This window comes from Marmota monax, unplaced genomic scaffold, assembly GCF_021218885.2.
Source record: "Marmota monax isolate L192 unplaced genomic scaffold, Marmota_monax_Labrador192_F-V1.1 WCK01_AAM20220418_F8-fsc00045, whole genome shotgun sequence".
In the NCBI taxonomy this organism is placed as follows: Eukaryota; Metazoa; Chordata; class Mammalia; order Rodentia; family Sciuridae; genus Marmota; species Marmota monax.
In genome coordinates this window covers 10198809-10217027 of record NW_026692132.1, presented here as the reverse complement: position 1 = coordinate 10217027, position 18219 = coordinate 10198809, and the positions used below count along the sequence as shown (strand labels likewise).

The 18219-nt window shown below is 37.7% G+C and overlaps 1 protein-coding gene across 5 annotated transcripts in view; it reads left to right on the top strand.

Annotated features, from left to right (window-relative positions):
• The window catches only part of Dync2h1 (dynein cytoplasmic 2 heavy chain 1), a 381051-nt gene that overhangs the window by 192503 nt on the left and 170329 nt on the right, over positions 1-18219 (top strand). For all 5 annotated transcript variants that reach the window (XM_058586626.1, XM_046466604.2, XM_046466597.2 and 2 more), the window contains 2 exons: positions 15330-15490; positions 16722-16847. In XM_058586626.1, the coding sequence (XP_058442609.1) occupies positions 15330-15490; positions 16722-16847 (287 nt within the window). The remainder of the gene's footprint in view (positions 1-15329; positions 15491-16721; positions 16848-18219) is intronic.

Below are 18219 nucleotides of genomic sequence, written 5' to 3'. Positions count from 1 at the left end.
CAGTTTGCTACATTTGAGTCATTAATTTGTAAAGTTCATTTTAAACTACTTTAAGAGTTAGAGATATGTAATTTTTGATTGGTAGAATGAAGTAGTTGAAAAAAGATACTGGTTAAGAATATTGTTGTACCAAAGGTCAACCCATTTATTCCATTCCTGCCATTATCCCTGTCTGTTACATCATGAATCACCTTCTTTAATGGATCATTCATTGGCATGCAAACATTTTAGTATCATCTCTCTTAAAATATTCCTCTTGTGATCCTGTATCTTCCCTAGCCACTAGGGAAACATCTTAAAAATGTGTCAGTAGTCAGAGACCACAGTAATCTATTTCCTCAACTCTATCTTCAACTTATTCTTTGGGACTTCTAACCCCCTAAATTCTACGAGAGTCTTCTTATTAAGGTGTGCGGTTTTTATTTTGGTATATCCAGTGGTGACTTCGGTGCTTTTGTTTTGCTTTCTCAAGTAAGTTCCATTTCTCTCTTCCCTAAATACTTTTTCTTCCCTTGATTACTATGTTTCTTATTCTATTCCTCAATCCTTTTAGGCTGTTCCTCTCTCTTTCTTCACTGTGTGCCCTCTATGTGTCTTCTAAGTGTTGGTTTGCTTATTCTCTTATTGCATTTTTGCGCTAGGTTTCCATCTTTCATTATTTATACATTTTTTTTCTCAAGATGAAATAACTCATCCCCTGGCTTTTAATATCATCTCTGAAGTACTGACCCTGTAATCTCATGTCTAACCCTGGAATTCTAGTCTTGTGTATCCAAATGCTTATTCTGTTTTTATATGAATGCCTAATAAACTTCATAAATTTAGTGTGACCAGTACTCATTAGCATCCACTCATTTGCTCAAATTAAAACTCCAAATAATTCTTTATTTGCTTTTCCTTACTTTCTACACCCAATCTATTTGCAATGTTTTTGTTTCAGCTCTACAACCATTTCTGTTCATTTACTTCACTTCATTACTGCCAACCTAAATAAGCTATCATCACCTCTCACCTTAGTTACTTTACAATATTTTAATTTGTTGTCTCTGTCTTCAGAATATATACAGAATCCACTAACTTCTTACACCTCCACTACAATCTACCAGATTGTTCTTATGAACAAATCACTGCCATTCAGGCTTTTGACCTTCCTTACTTCTCTTTGTTCTTAACAGTTCCTAGAGTATCTTTGGAAATATAAATTAGATGATATCACTCCTCTGCTCAAACTTTACTGATGGCATTTCTCTTACTTACTTTTCTTACAATATCTTAAGAGATCTTATCTCTTTTGTTCCTCTCTTTCCCTTCCAATCTCTTTTCCCTGTCACCTCATAACTTATTTCCTGTTATTCTAGTACTCCAAGTGTGTTTCAGGAATATCAGGTCCTTTATTTATCATCTAAGGGATCTTTAAACCCCAGTGTCATCATCCCTTCCCTCTCTGCCCAAACATTATTTTTTCAGTGATGATTTCTCTCAATAGTTTCTATAAAATAGTATACTGACCTCCTCAATTCTATATAGCTTCCTTTACCCTTTTTATTTACCTCTGTAACTATATTATCATCTGGAATTTTATTATTTATTTGTTTATTAATTGCCTGTTCCCCAACTAGAACATATGCCCCTTAACAACACAAACTTTGTTTTATGGTTGTGTCCCCAGTACCTTAAACAGCTTCTGAAGCATATAGGCCCCATAAATGTTTGTTAAATCAAGGACTACCTTCCTAATTGGTTCTTCCTACGTCAATTTTTGCTTCATGTTTAATTCCTTTTGTCCAGAAGGATGTGTCATCCTTTTGAAACTAAAGCCAAATCTTCCTTGCATAAAATCATCAAAGTCTTCTCAAACACAATAATATCCAGACTCCTCATCCAAGATTATAAATCCCACACAGTCTGGGCCCTATCTGTTTCCCTGGCCTCATCTTATACCCCTCATGTTCACTATGCTTTAGTGGGCAAACTGCCTAGAACCTTTGTTCTACCAATTTGCTCTCTATATGTATCCTCTTTTACTTTTGTGGAAGTCTCCTCTGTATTATTTAGGTGTTCACTTAAAATATTACATTTTTAGATAAGTCTAATGGGCCATCTAATCAGTTCTAATACATCACCCTGTTTTAAATTCTCTACATAGCACTTATCACTATCTGGCATATTTTTGCTTATCTATATATTGTTCATCTGTTCCTATAACTGGAATGCAATTTTAAATAAAATGAGACAATTTTTCAGAGAGGTTCTTAAGAGTTTATCTTTTTTCCACCTGCTTAATCTTTAAAAATGTGGTCTTTGTGCCACATTGCACATGGCCTTTCATACTGTTTTGTTATTTGACCTTCTACCCACTCTTTGGAATACTTCCATTAATGGTACTATTTCATTTCCAGGTCAAATGACATTTAAGGCTTAACAGCCTTAATTGAAAACCCCACAATATTCAATTATTCACATGCTTTGAAAGTTTAATACTCTCCTAAAAGCACACTATTTCATAGCAAAATTATATATGCTGTTGTATGGTTGACTGATTTTGTATTTGGGTAAGTAATTTTATTAATAAAGTTTTTATGTAAAATTGTAGTTTTTATTATATGCTTAATTTGTAAAAAATTCACATTGCTAGAGAATGATAAGCCCTGATCTTTTAAATCAGAGTTTAGGGATTTAATTTCAAATATAATTTCTTAAGCATAATTCATATAGAAAGATTCTTAAGTTTCAATAATCTTTTTATAATGTATAAACTTTAAAAGAGTAACTTATAAAGATGTGATTATGAAAGTAGTTTTGCTTTGAAGATTTAAGTTAGGGGAATTCTCAAAACCTAAACCTATCATATAATATAATCCTACAAAGAGTATGTATTGGGAAAATCTACCACATTTTACGGCGACTAATTTTTAAAAATAGTGTTATCAGATCCAGATATTCTAACTTCTATAATTCTGGTTTAATCTTGACTTTTTAAACACTATATGAGCAGGATATTATGTTCTATGGATTGAGGAATCAGAAGTATAAAGAAATATGCTCATGTAATTTGCTGCATAGCTATAGGAAGGAGAAACCTTTAATGGTCTTCATCAAAAAGTTCTTTTTGGCTATGTAGTTTTCCTAGTTTTATGATCCTCTTCCTCTCTTATCCATGGTATCATCTCATCTGATGCACCTTGCTTCCATTACTTAGTCTATTTTGTGAAGTCTGGTCTAAGAGGAAGAATGGACATAAAGATTTCACATTTTCATTTTATACTGCTGGCACAAAGTTAACTTAAAACAACACCCATTTATTATTTTTCTTTATTTGCAACATTTACATTTCTTTAATCTGAGTTGGCCATTGGAACTCTTATTGGGAGACACTGGGAAGAACCCACTCCCAAACTCATTCAGGTTCATCCCAGTAGAGTTGTAGGGCTGAGGTCCTCATTTCCTTTCTGCTGTTTGGTGCTTTTCTCCTTTTTTAAGAGAACATTTTTGTTCTTTGGCATATAGCCTCCTTCCTCCATCTTTAAAGCTAGCAATAACAAATTGATTCCTTCTTATGCTTCACATCTCTCTGACTTCCCCATCTTCCTTGTCTTACCTGCTTCTCTATTCTGTTGCATCTTTCTGACTCCAGTTGAAGAAACCTCCCCGCTTTTAAGAACTTCAAGTATTTAGATTGGTCCACTTAGATAACACAGGATAGTCTTATACTGACTTTGATGTCCATAGCCTGAGTACAGCCTCAGTGTTCTTTCACAGCAGTACCTAGTTTAATGTTCTTGAGATATATTTAGGATTCTGCCTACCAAAACATGTTTGACTTTTTTAATTTCTAAGATTGAATATTATTCTATTTTAAAAGAGTGTTTAAAGATTTTTTTTTTTCTTGTTTCTTTTTTTTTTTTTAATTTTTTATTGTGGGTTGTTCAAAACATTACAAATTTCTTCACATATCATATTCCACACTTTGATTCAAGTGGGTTATGAACTCCCACCTTCACCCCATACACAGATTGCAGATTCACATCAGTTACACATCCATTGATTTACAAATTGCCATACTAGTGTCTGTTGTGCTCCGCTGCCTTTCCCATCATCCACCCTCCCCCCTCCCTACCTCTCCCCTCCGCTCCCCTCCTCTCTCTCTACCCCCTCCACTGTATAACCCTGAGGGTCTCCTTCCATTATCGTGCAATTTCCCTTCTCTCTCCCTTTCCCTCCCACCTCTCATCCCTGTTAAATGTTAATCTTCTTCTCCTGTTCTTCGTCCCTACTCTGTTCTTAGTTACTTTCCTTATATCAAAGAAGACATTTGGCATTTGTTTTTTAGGGATTGGCTAGCTTCACTTAGCATAATCTGCTCTAATGCCATCCATTTCCCTGTAAATTCTATGATTTTGTCATTTTTTAATGCAGAGTAATACTCCATTGTGTATAAATGCCACATTTTTTTATCCATTCGTCTATTGAAGGGCATCTAGGTTGGTTCCACAGTCTTGCTATTGTGAACTGTGCTGCTATGAACATCGATGTAGCAGTGTCCCTGTAGCATGCTCTTTTTAGGTCTTTAGGGAATAGACCAAGAAGGGGAATAGCTGGGTCAAATGGTGGCTCCATTCCCAGCTTTCCAAGAAATCTCCATACTGCTTTCCAAATTGGCTGCACCAATCTGCAGTCCCACCAGCAATGTACAAGTGTACCCTTTTCCCCACATCCTCGCCAGCACTTGTTGTTGTTTGACTTCCTAATGGCTGCCAATCTTACTGGAGTGAGATGGTATCTTAGGGTGGTTTTGATTTGCATTTCTCTGACAGCTAGAGATGTTGAGCATTTTTTCATGTACTTGTTGATTGACTGTATGTCCTCCTCCGAGAAGTGTCTGTTCAGGTCCTTGGCCCATTTGTTGATTGGGTTGTTTGTTCTCTTATTGTCTAATTTTTTGAGTTCTTTGTATACTCTGGATATTAGGGCTCTATCTGAAGTGTGAGGAGTAAAGATTTGTTCCCAGGATGTAGGCTCCCTATTTACCTCTCTTATTGTTTCTTTTGCTGAGAAAAAACTTTTTAGTTTGAGTAAGTCCCATTTGTTGATTCTAGTTATTAACTTTTGTGCTATGGGTGTCCTATTGAGGAATTTGGAGCCCGACCCCACCGAATGTAGATCGTAGCCAACTTTTTCTTCTATCAGACGGCGCGTCTCTGATTTGATATCAAGCTCCTTGATCCATTTTGAATTCACTTTTGTGCATGGCGAGAGAAAGGGATTCAGTTTCATTTTGTTGCATATGGATTTCCAGTTTTCCCAGCACCATTTGTTGAAGATGCTATCCTTCCTCCATTGCATGCTTTTAGCCCCTTTATCAAATATAAGATAGTTGTAGTTTTGTGGATTGGTTTCTGTGTCCTCTATTCTGTACCATTGGTCCACCCGCCTGTTTTGGTACCAGTACCATGCTGTTTTTGTTACTATTGCTCTGTAGTATAGTTTGAAGTCTGGTATCGCTATACCGCCTGATTCACAGTTCTTGCTTAGCATTGTTTTTGCTATTCTGGGTCTTTTATTTTTCCATATGAATTTCATGATTGCTTTCTCTATTTCTACAAGAAATGCCATTGGGATTTTGATTGGCATTGCATTAAACCTATAGAGAACTTTTGGTAATATCGCCATTTTGATGATGTTAGTTCTGCCTATCCATGAACAGGGTATATTTTTCCATCTTCTAAGATCTTCTTCTATTTCTCTCTTTAGGGTTCTGTAGTTTTCATTGTATAAGTCTTTCACCTCTTTTGTTAGGTTGATTCCCAAGTATTTTATTTTTTTTGAAGATATTTTGAATGGAGTGGTTGTCCTCATTTCCATTTCAGAGGATTTGTCGCTGATATACAGGAATGCCTTTGATTTATGCGTGTTGATTTTAAATCCTGCCACTTTGCTGAATTCATTTATTAGCTCTAATAGTTTCTTTGTAGAGCCTTTTGGGTCTGCTAGATATAGAATCATATCATCTGCAAATAGTGATAATTTAATTTCTTCTTTTCCTATTTTTATGCCTTTAATTTCTTTCGTCTGTCTAATTGCTCTGGCCAGTGTTTCGAGAACTATGTTGAAGAGAAGTGGAGAGAGAGGGCATCCCTGTCTTGTTCCAGATTTTAGAGGGAATGCCTTCAGTTTTTCTCCATTCAGAATGATGCTAGCCTGAGGCTTGGCATAGATTGCTTTTACAATATTGAGGTATGTTCCTGTTATCCCTAGTTTTTCTAGAGTTTTGAACATAAAGGGATGCTGTACTTTGTCGAATGCTTTTTCCGCATCTATCGAGATGATCATATGGTTCTTATTTTTAAGTCTATTGATGTGGTGAATAACATTTATTGATTTCCGCATATTGAACCAGCCTTGCATCCCAGGGATGAATCCTACTTGATCATGGTGCACAATTTTTTTGATATGTTTTTGTATCCGATTCGCCAGAATTTTATTGAGGATTTTTGCATCTAGGTTCATTAGAGATATTGGTCTGTAGTTTTCTTTCTTTGAAGTGTCTTTGTCTGGTTTAGGTATCAGGGTGATGTTGGCCTCATAGAATGAATTTGGAAGTTCTCCCTCCTTTTCTATTTCCTGAAGTAGCTTGAAAAGTATTGGTATTAGTTCTTCTTTAAAGGTTTTGTAAAATTCTGCTGTATACCCATCCGGACCTGGGCTTTTCTTAGTTGGTAGTCTTTTGATGGTTTCTTCTATTTCCTCAATTGATATTGGTCTGTTTAGGTTTTCTATATCCTCCTGACTCAATCTGGGCAGATCATATGACTTAAGAAATTTATCTATGCCTTCACTATCTTCTAATTTATTGGAGTATAAGGATTCAAAATAGTTTTTGATTATCTTCTGTATTTCTGAAGTGTCTGTTGTGATATTGCCTTTTTCATCCTGTATGCTAATAATTTGAGTTCTCTCTCTTCTTCTCTTCGCTAGCATGGCTAAGGGTCTGTCGATTTTGTTTATTTTTTCAAAGAACCAACTTTTAGTTTTGTCAATTTTTTCAATTGTTTCTTTTGTTTCGATTTCATTAATTTCAGCTCTGATTTTAATTATTTCTTGCCTTCTACTTCTTTTGCTGTTGTTTTGCTCTTCTTTTTCAAGGATTTTGAGATGAAATATGAGATCATTTATTTGTTGGTTTTTTCTTTTTTTAAGGAATGAACTCCAAGCAATGAATTTTCCTCTTAGAACTGCTTTCAATGTGTCCCATAGATTCCGATATGTTGTGTCTGTGTTTTCATTTATCTCTAAGAATTTTTTAATTTCCTCCTTGATGTCTTCTATAACCCATTGATCATTCAGTAACCTATTGTTCATTCTCCAGTTGATGTATGCTTTTTCCTTCCTTCTTTTATCGTTGATTTTCAGTTTCATTCCATTATGATCAGATAAGATGCATGGTATTATCTCTACTCCTTTATATTGTCTAAGAGTTGCCCTGTGACATAATATATGATCTATTTTTGAGAAGGATCCATGTGCTGCTGAGAAAAAAGTGTAACTCCTTGATGTTGGGTGGTATACTCTATATATGTCAATTAGGTCTAGGTTATTAATAGTGTTATTGAGTTCTATAGTTTCCTTATTCAACTTTTGTTTGGAAGATCTGTCCAGTGTCGAGAGAGGTGTGTTGAAGTCTCCCATGATTATGGTGTGGTGGTCTATTAGACTCTTGAACTTGAGAAGAGTTTGTTTGATGAACATAGCTGCACCATTGTTTGGGGCATAAATATTTATGATTGTTATGTCTTGTTGGTGTATGGTTCCCTTAAGCAGTATGTAGTGTCCCTCTTTATCTCTTTTGATTAACTTTGGCTTGAAATCTATTTTATTTGATATGAGTATGGACACGCCTGCTTGTTTCCGAAGTCCATATGAGTGATATGATTTTTCCCAACCTTTCACCTTCAGCCTATGTATGTCTTTTCCTATCAAATGCGTCTCCTGTAGGCAGCATATTGTTGGGTCTTGTTTTGTGATCCATTCTACTAGCCTGTGTCTCTTAATTGGTGAGTTTAAGCCATTAACATTTAGGGTTATTATTGAGATATGGGTTGTTCTTCCAGCCATATTTGTTTATTTCTGTTACTAAACATTGTTTGTTTTCCTCTTTGATTATTTCCCCCCCATTTACTGTCCTACCTCCCACTGTTGGTTTTCATTGTTATTTTCCATTTCCTCTTCCTGTAATACTTTGGCGAGGATGTTTTGAAGAGATGGTTTTCTAGCTGCAAATTCTTTAAACTTTTGTTTATCGTGGAAGGTTTTAATTTCATTCTCCATCCTGAAGCTTAATTTCGCTGGATACACAATTCTTGGTTGGAACCCATTTTCTTTCAGTGTTTGAAATATGTTATTCCAGGATCTTCTAGCTTTCAGAGTCTGTGTTGAAAGATCAGCTGTTATCCTGATTGGCTTGCCCCTAAATGTAATCTGCTTCCTTTCTCTTGTAGCTTTTAAAATTCTCTCCTTATTCTGTATGTTAGGCATCTTCATTATAATGTGTCTAGGTGTGGATCTCTTATGATTTTGCACATTCGGCGTCCTGTAGGCTTCTAGGATTTGGGATTCTGTCTCATTCTTCAAGTCTGGGAAGTTTTCTTGTATTATTTCATTGAATAGACTGCTCATTCCTTTGGTTTGGAGCTCTGTACCTTCCTGTATCCCAATGACTCTTAAGTTTGGTCTCTTAATGTTATCCCATATTTCTTGGATGTTCTGCTCATGGTTTCTTAACAGTCTTGCTGAGCTGTCTATGTTCTTTTCCAGTTGAAATACTTTGTCTTCATTGTCTGATGTTCTATCTTCTAAGTGTTCTACTCTGCTGGTAGTATTCTCCATTGAGTTTTTAAGTTGGTTTATTGCTTCCTGCATTTCTAGGATTTCTGATTGCTTGTTTTTTATAACCTCTATCTCCCTGTATAGTTGATCCTTTGCTTCCTGGATTTGTTTGCGTAATTCGTTGTCGAAGTGATCTTTCATTGTCTGATTTTGCTGTTTAATGTCTTCCTTGATACTCCAGATCATCTGAAGCATGTATATCCTGAATTCTTTATCTGACATTCCATCTGCTGCAGCTGTTACCTCTTCTAAAGTTGCGTTGACCTGCATTGCTTGTGGTCCTTTCTTTCCTTGTCTTTTCATACTGCTTGCGTATCTTTCCTGCAGGTGCGGGCGGCGGCTCTGCTCTCTCCTTATTCCAATTTGGGTGTCGTGGCTACCACGCCAGCAGGTCACTGGGCCTGTTCTGGGAGCTGGTGGCGGCTCTGTTCTGCCCCTACTCCAATTGGGGTGATGAGTGTACCACGCCGGCAGGCCACCGGGCCTGATCCGCCGGTCGGTTGCAGGTTTGCCTACCCTGCAGGCGCGGGCGGCAGCTCTACTCTGCCCCTACTCCAAATGGGGTGACGTGTCTGTCGTACCAGCAGGCCACTGGGCCTGTCCCGCTGGTCGGTCGCAGATCTGCCCACCTTTCGGGCACGGGTGGAGGCTCTGCTCTGCCCCTACTCCAATTGGGGTGTCGTGACTACCCCGCCTGCAGGACGCTGGGTCTGTTCCTGGCAATGGAGGCGACTCTGCTCTGTCACTACTCCAATTAGGGTGGTGTTTGTACCACGCCGGCAGGCTCCTGGGCCTGATCCGCCGGTCTTTTGTAGGTCTGCCTACCTTGAAGGCGCGGGAGGCGGATCTGCCCTGCCCCTCCTACCACGCCTGCGGACCCCTGGGCCTGATCTGCAGGTTGATCACTGGTCTGCTCACCCTGCGGGCACGGGTGGCGGTTCCGCTCCGCCCCCACTCCAATTGGGGTCACGTGACCACCACACCGGCAGGGCCTGATCCGGGCGTGGGAGAAGGATCTGCTCTGCCCCTACTCGAGTTGGGGTGACGTGTGTACCCCACTGGCAGGCCACTGGGCCTGACCCGCCAGGCTGTCACAGGTCTGTTTACCTTGCAAGCGCGAACGGCGGCTCTGCCCTGCCCCTCCTACCACGCCCATGTACTACTGGGTCGTGGGTCTGCCCACCTGGCGGGTGTGGGTGGCGGCTCAGCTCCGCCCCCTCTCCAATTGGGGTCACGCAGTCACCACGCTGGCGAGCCGCTGGGCCTGCTCCGGGGGCTGGCGGCGGCCCGGCTCCTTCCCTCTGGCTCGAGGACAAATTGAGGAGACTCGGGTGACTGAGCCTCACCCCCCCTTACCAGGAGACCAACTGCTTATGTCACCGCTGGTATTGATGAAGATCTCTCCTCCACCGCTTTCTGCTGACATCAGATCTCTGCCATGTTGGTATCCTATGCGAATGGCAGCATTTCGTTCCCCTTGCCGGGCAACCCAAGCAACGGGTGGGTCCTGACCAGCCCTCAGCAGGACCCGGACCGAGACACAGTTTCCGCGGGCTCCTAGCCCCGGTCCAGGGAAGTTCCGGGAGCCGGAACTCGGCCGCTCCGTGCTCGGTGTAAGCTCCTATAAGTGTAAGCTCCAAGAAGCAGCCCCCGCGGGCTCAGTTCCGGGAGCCGGAATTCGGCTTCTTGGTGCTTGGTGTATGCTCTGATAGTAGCAGGGTCCAAGAAGCAGCCTCCGCGGGCTCCGCAGCCCTGAGCCAGGGCGGTTCCGGGACGGTTCCGGGAGCCGGAACTCAGCCGCTCCGTGCTCGGTGTAAGCTCCTATAAGTGTAGGCTCCAAGAAGCAGTCCCCGCGGGCTCAGTTCCGGGAGCCGGAATTCGGCTTCTTGGTGCTTGGTGTTTGCTCTGATAGTAGCAGGGTCCAAGAAGCAGCCTCCGCAGGCTCCGCAGCCCTGAGCCAGGGCGGTTCCGGGACGGTTCCGGGAGCCGGAACTCGGCCGCCCCGCGCTCCGTGTTCACTCCGATAAGATCAGATTTTAAGAAGCACCCAGGCGCTGAACCCTAGCAATCTGTCTGCGAGCCACAGGCGAATTGCAGCCTGAAATTACCTGTTCTATGGCTGAATGAGCTGCGGTCAGTCAAAAACAGTGTGGTGACGTCAGTTTACCAACATGGTGGCTGCTGGCCTCCTCTGTGGTCTGACCGGTGTGGAGAACCGAGATGGACCGCTTCCTTCCCCCGTCTCGAACCCAGAATTCAGCCCTGAGTGCGGTGCTTGCGCGTCTGGCAGAAACTGCAGCACTGTAACCCTGCGTCTCTATCCCAGCGCGCGTTGCAGACTCTAGCCGCGGGGCGATTTGCTGAATAAGCAGTTTTACCCTCCGTGCGACAAACCTCTCGCGTTTGAGTCCCCGTAGCCGATCCTCGTGCGATGTAAATCCTTCCTCCAGGTTCCGGCGCACCCCACTATTGCTGGAAATTCCTAACAAGATATCCTTTAGCCGTCCTGACTTGTCATACTCCCACACAGTGAAGCAGCACATGGGGGTAATGCACTCCCCTCGCCGCCATCTTCTCCCTGTTGTTTAAAGATTTTAATGGGTTCTTATATATAGGTTAGCTAATGGTTGTTATTTTCCTTCTTTTTTTTGTTCACATTCTGGTTTATTATTTCTTTTATTTATCTTTTCTCTCAAATATGAAAAGTAATTTTGTTTACCTGAATTTTATTGTCAGCCTTTTGTAAGAGAGGATGAGATGAATGAGGAAGAACCATCTGTAATAGATTGATTTTAATTTGGTAGTGTCTTTTTCTTTTCTTTTTAATTTATAGATGACAGCAGAATGCATTACAATTCTTATTACACATATAGAGCACAATTTTTCATATCTCTGGTTGTATACATAGTATAGTCATACCAATTTGTGTCTTCAAACCTATACTTTGGATAATAATGATTATCATATTCCACCATCATTAATAACACCATGCCACCTCCCTATTCCTCCAACCTCTCTGCCCTATCTAGAGTTCATCTATTCCTCCTACATCTCCCCCCACCTCACTATGAATCAGTCTACTTATATCAAGGAAAACATTCGGCATTTGTTTTTTTGGGATTGGCTAACTTCACTAAGCATTATCTTCTCCAACGCCATCCATTTACCTGCAAATGCCATGATTTTATTCTCTTTTATTACTGAGTAATATTCCATTGTGTATATATGCCATATATTTTTTTAATCCATTCATCTATTGAAGGGCATCTAGGTTGGTTCCACAGTTTAATTATTACGAATTGTGTTGCTGTAAACATTGATGTGTCTGTGTCCCTGTAGTATACAGTTTTTAAGTACTTTGGGTATAGAATGAGGAGAGGGACAGCTGGGTCAAATGGTGGTTCCATTCCCAATTTTCCAAGAAATCTCCATACTACTTTCCATATTGGCTGCACCAATTTGCAGTCCCACCAGCAGTGTATGAATGTACCTTTTTCCCCACATCCTCGCCAACACTTATTGTTGTTTGTCTTCATAATAGTTGCCATTCTGACTGGAGTGAGATGATATCTTTGAGTAGTTTTGATTTGCATTTCTCTAATTGCTAGTGATGATGAACATTTTTTCATGTATTTGTTGATTGATTGTACATCATCTTCTGAGAAGTGTCTCTTTAGGTCCTTGGCCCATTTATTGATTGGGTTATTTGTTTTTTTTTTTTTTTTTTGGTGCTTACCTTTTTGAGTTCTTTATATACCCTAGTGATTAGTGCTCTATCTGATGTGTGAGGGGTAAAGATTTGCTCCCAAGATGTAGGCTCTCTATTCATCTCGCAGATTGTTTCTTTTGCTGAGAAGAAAATTTTTAGTTTAAGTCCATCCCATTTACTGATTCTTGATTTTAATTCTTGTGCCATAGGAGTCTTATTAAGGAAGTTGGGGCCTAATCCCACATGATGGAGGTTAGGGCTTACTTTTTCTTCTATTAGACACAGGGTCTGCTATTGTATTCCTAGGTTCTTGATCCATTTTTAAAAAAATTTTTATTGTTGGTTGTTCAAAACATTACATAGTTCTTGACATACTGAGTTGAGTTTTGTGCATTGTGAGAGATAGGGGTTTAATTTCATTTTGTTGCATATGGATTTCCAGTTTTCCCAGCACCATTTGTTGAAGATGCTATCTTTTCTCCAGTGCATGTTTTTGGCATCTTTGTCTAATATAAGATAATTGTAATTTTGTGGGTTAGAGTCTGTCTATGTCCTTAATTCTGTACTATTGGTCTACCAGTCTATTTTGGCACCAGTATAATTTGGTACTGTCTTTACTCAGATACCTGAAAAGTATAGGAGTGATGTTCTTTCATTTTTTAACTGCCAAGCATTTTTTTATTATCTCGGTTTTTTGTCTAAGTAAGATAAAATATAATGAAGGTTTAAGTTATTCTTTTGTCATATTTTTAGCTCTTATTTTTTCCTTTGAAAGAAATACTATATTTATTTGAAAGGACCAGGTTGAAAATATAAGATCTTAGTGATGTACAAACGGTTTTACTCTATGATAAATGCAATTAACATGTTTTACTTTCTTACTTTATTAAATAGTTTAGAATGATTCACATTGGCAGTTTTGAGGTTATCATGGTCCATTCAACGGCATTAAGTTTGTATTTTAAAGTATTTGCTACAGAAGGCTTTAGGAATGCTTGTTTTCTGAGGTACAGTTTTGTCTATTCATTTCTACTTTTGAAGACATATGGAAACCCTTCCTGCCTGTGCATTCTGACAGACAGACAGCATGTTCTTCTAGGCCTCCCTTTATTTTAAAATTTTTTTGTCATATTATTTTTAGCTCAATTGAAGTAAGTATATTTTTAATCCTTAATTGAAATGGGTTTTTTTCAGCTTTTTGCTAAACACATTAATAGTGGAAATACTCAAGTTTTAGAAGAAGAGACTTTATGTAATAGAAAAATTATGATTTTGTAATTGAATACAATTCTGTAGCTGCTGAAGGGCTGCAGAGTGGAAAAAGACAGATGAATTGTGTTCGAAAAAAGTTAACAGCAGCTGGGTGCCCTTTGGCAAGACATTTAACTTCTTTGAGTAGTTATTTTCTTACACGTAAAATGAACATAATGATATTTGTTTTTTTATGGTCATTATTTGGTTTACAAAGCAGGTAAATAAACTACTTTGTAGAAGGCTTAGCACAGGGTAGGTGATGAATAAATGGAATTTGTTGTAATTATTATATCTTATTTGCCCCTAAAGATTGGTGGTTTTATACCTGTTTTACAATTTAAGAAACCAAGGCATTCTGCCTTTTAGTGATTTGTCTAGAGTCACTCACCTAATAAATTTAAACAGACAGCTGCATATATCTGTTTCCAAAATGAGCATTTAAAATTTTTTTATTCCATTTATTATTATGATGGATGTAAGAAATAACTCTTTATCCAATATCATGTCAGTGAAATTGTCCAGGTGATTTGGAATCTGATTTCCCCATATAGATGGCACAGGGTAGACATTCAGCTATCATATAAATTAATGAATTGTATTGAACTAATGAAATGTATACATGGGTGGATGGGTTTGGTCTTGTAGGAAGACAATTGTACATTAAAACCACATTGCTGGCTGTATATTTCTTAAAATATAACAACAACAACAATAACAGAACAGTTAAATGTGATAATCAGGGTATTCATCTGCTATCACTGTAATGACCAGAAGATATTATACATTCATTTAGAAAAAGTGCTGGCATATTAGCATTCAATAAAGTATTATTAGTAGTATGTTATTTGTAGTATGTAAATGATTTTATTTTCTTTGTTTTTTGGTACTGGAGATTGAACCCAGAGGCACTTTACCACTGAGCTACATCCCCAGCCCTTTTTTTATTTTGTATTTTGAGACAAGGTCTCACTAAGTTTCTCAAGGCCTTGCTAAGTTTTTGAGGCTGGCTTTGAACTTGAGATCTTCCTGCCTCAGTCTCCCGAGTCACTTGGATATAGGTGTACACCACCATGTATGTAAATGACTTTAGAGTGAAAAGCTTGAATGAAATTATAATTTACCCAGGTATTCTCTGTTATATATTATGTAATTTTTTAATAGACTTTCATTTTTAATTTCTATTTTTTCATTAAAATTTTTTATCCATATTTTTATTGGTACATTATAGTTGTACATTATAGTGGGATTTGTTGTTACATATTTGTGCATGCACAAAATTTAACAATATAATTTGGCCAATAAGGTATTTCCCCTTTCCCTCCTCTCTTTTTTCCCCCTGGTCTATTTCTTTTACTCCACTGCTCTCCCTTTGATTTTCAATAGACTTTTTATTTCCTGTACTCCACTGATCTCCCTTTGATTTTTAATAGAGTTTTTATGATGCACATTACTTAGAAAAAAATTTTTTTAATATATCTTTTAGGACTGAAAGAGTTGTCACCACTTCCTCTAAATCTCAAACGTTTGTACAAAGAGACACTAGAAATTGAACCCATTTTGATAATTATTTCCCCGGGTGCTGATCCTTCTCAGGAACTTCAGGAACTTGCTAATGCTGAAAGAAGTGGAGAGTGTTATCATCAGGTGAGTGTAAATTGCCCAGCTGTTTTTGCCCATGCCTTTGCTATTCCTGCCACATTATATCCTATTAGTGGGCATTTTGTTGTTGTAGTAGGAGAAATAATGCCCTGAAAGGTGTCCATGTCCTAATCCCTAGAATTTATTAATATGTTATCTTACATAGTAAAAAGAACTTTGCAGATATAATTATGTTAAGAATTTTGAGATGGGAAAATTATCCAAATTGGCCCAATATAATCACAAGCCTGTGTATAAGAGGGCGGCTGGAGGATCCTGAAATCATAAGATATGAAGATGGAAGTAGAGGTCAGAAAAGAGAGAAGCCATTATACTTCTGGCTTTGAAATGGAGAGATGTGCTATAAAGTAGTTGTAAGTAGCTCCCAGAAGCTGGTAAAGGCAAGGGAAGGATCTTCTCTTAGAACTTCCAGAAAGAAAATAATATTGAGACATTTTGATTTGAGATCAGTGAGACTTCTGACTTTCAGAAACCTAAGACATTAATTTGCATTAAGGCACAAAAGTTTGTGGTTAAGTTTTGAGAATATATTTTAAAAGTTTACATGGATGCTTTTACAAAAAACATCACAGTAATATTTATTTTCAGTTTCTTGATCTAGAATTAAAGAAATACATAAATATTTTGAGTAAAATTTATCAAATATAATACTATTTTTTCTGATATTGGAGCTTCTTTTTTTCCAACTCAATTTGCGTGCAAGTTAGAAAATTAAATTTATTAGTTTACTCTCAGTTTTTGGCAAGTGGATCCACCTTTTTATTAGGAAATAATAATTTAAAAACCCAAATACTTGATAGCAAACAAAAATTGGAAAGGATTTCATAAGGAACAAGGAGAAGATACCAAAATAGCAGAGCAGGTAGGCTCAATTGTACTGATTTTTCACTAGGATTTTCTGTTCAATCCACTGGTATAGTAGATCAGTATATTCATTAAGACAGTATTGTGTTTTCAGTGAGGTTTATTCAAACAGGAAGTCCTTTTCTACAGGATGTTCCTGTTAGCAGTAACTTTGACTAAACTATGCATATAAATTTCTACTTATTTAATGTTTTTAGAGAAGATGATTAATCCTGAGTATTAGTTTGGATTTTCTTTAAAACTTAGTATTAAATCCAGTTAGGTTTAGAGATTATACTATTATTGAATCTTTTACAATGTTAAGTTACAACATGTTAGCAGTTCTGTGTGTTTATTTATTTATTTTCCATAGGTTGCCATGGGTCAAGGTCAAGCTGATTTAGCTGTTCAAATGCTAAAAGAATGTGCACACAATGGAGACTGGCTCTGTTTGAAGAATTTACATCTGGTGGTATCTTGGCTTCCAGTTTTGGAAAAGGTAGATTCAGCTCAGTAGGGTACAAATAGTATCTACTATATTAATTCAGTAATCTCCAAGGAATGACATTATTCAAATATCAGGCATTATTTGTGATTTTTTAAAAAGGTATTTGATAATAAATAATTTTAAACAAATATTTTGTTTTTAAATAAGTACGTTTGTGCAAGACAAAATAGATCTAACTAGGAAGGCTATAAAAAAAACTATCATTTTTAGGGGTATATCAGGAAAGTCAAGATATTGGTAATCAAGATTAATAGGGAAGCTTAGAAATTTTTTCCAGAAGGAAAATAAGAGACACTTTAAAGGATTATAGATGACCTATTTATACTATTACTTATTTTATACTCATGTTCTGTTATCAGTATGGAAAGCAGTGTCAGAGAAACCACAGATTTTCCTAGATGCTAAGGAAGCTAGATTGTAAATTGAAGCAGTCAGCTCATTCAACCCAAATGGTTCAGGAGGAAAATAACTCTTAAGACACAACAAAACCCTGGATATGTTTTAAATGCAATTGTGGATTTTGATGCTCATATAAGAAACACTATGTGATCTTTGGTAGAGATGACTCTACAAATGTGTTACTTGAAGACAGAATGAAATTTAGCTACATGTAGATAAAGGATATTATATATTATAATTCTAGCAGCTCAACTACAGGTATAGTGTGGGGCATATGCATTTGTTATTCAAGGAATGAAGAACCGTTTTGACCCTACTAGACGGGTCAAGTAGGGCAGCCTGGGGGAATGGAGTTACATGACTTGGAAGGGGATAGGTTATGGAAATATCCTGAGAACCATTGCAGAGTTTGGAGTTTTTAATCCTGGGACTTTGAGCCAGTGGAAGCTCTTAGAAGAAGGTTTAGTAATTAGTTAATTGAATTAATCTGGAAGAATTAGTTTCAAAACAGAACTAGAGAGAATAGAGTAAACTGAGGGCAGCCCTAACCCAGTTGTAAGATGTGGAAAATTTGTGTTTTCCTAATAAATGGGCAACAATAGCACCTTGCACAAAATAATCAGTAAATCTTTGACTGTGGTAATGACTGAGTATGTGAATTGATGGACCATGATGTTTCATTAATTGTGATCAAAAGAACTAAATTTTGGAACTGAGTTACATGTGAATATTCATATAATTCTATTAGTTTTTTGTAAAAATCACTAATGTGTAAAAATATGAATAATGTTTTCAAACATTAAAATACCAGCAAATACTTATTCTGCTTTATGTTTTAAATAGTTGATCAATAGTTTTTTAATAAAATATAATTAATGCCTTGGAAGCAAATCTTAATTAGAACTTTTAGAATCATAGGGTAGATGAATTTTTGGATATAAATTTATATATTTACTATGAACCC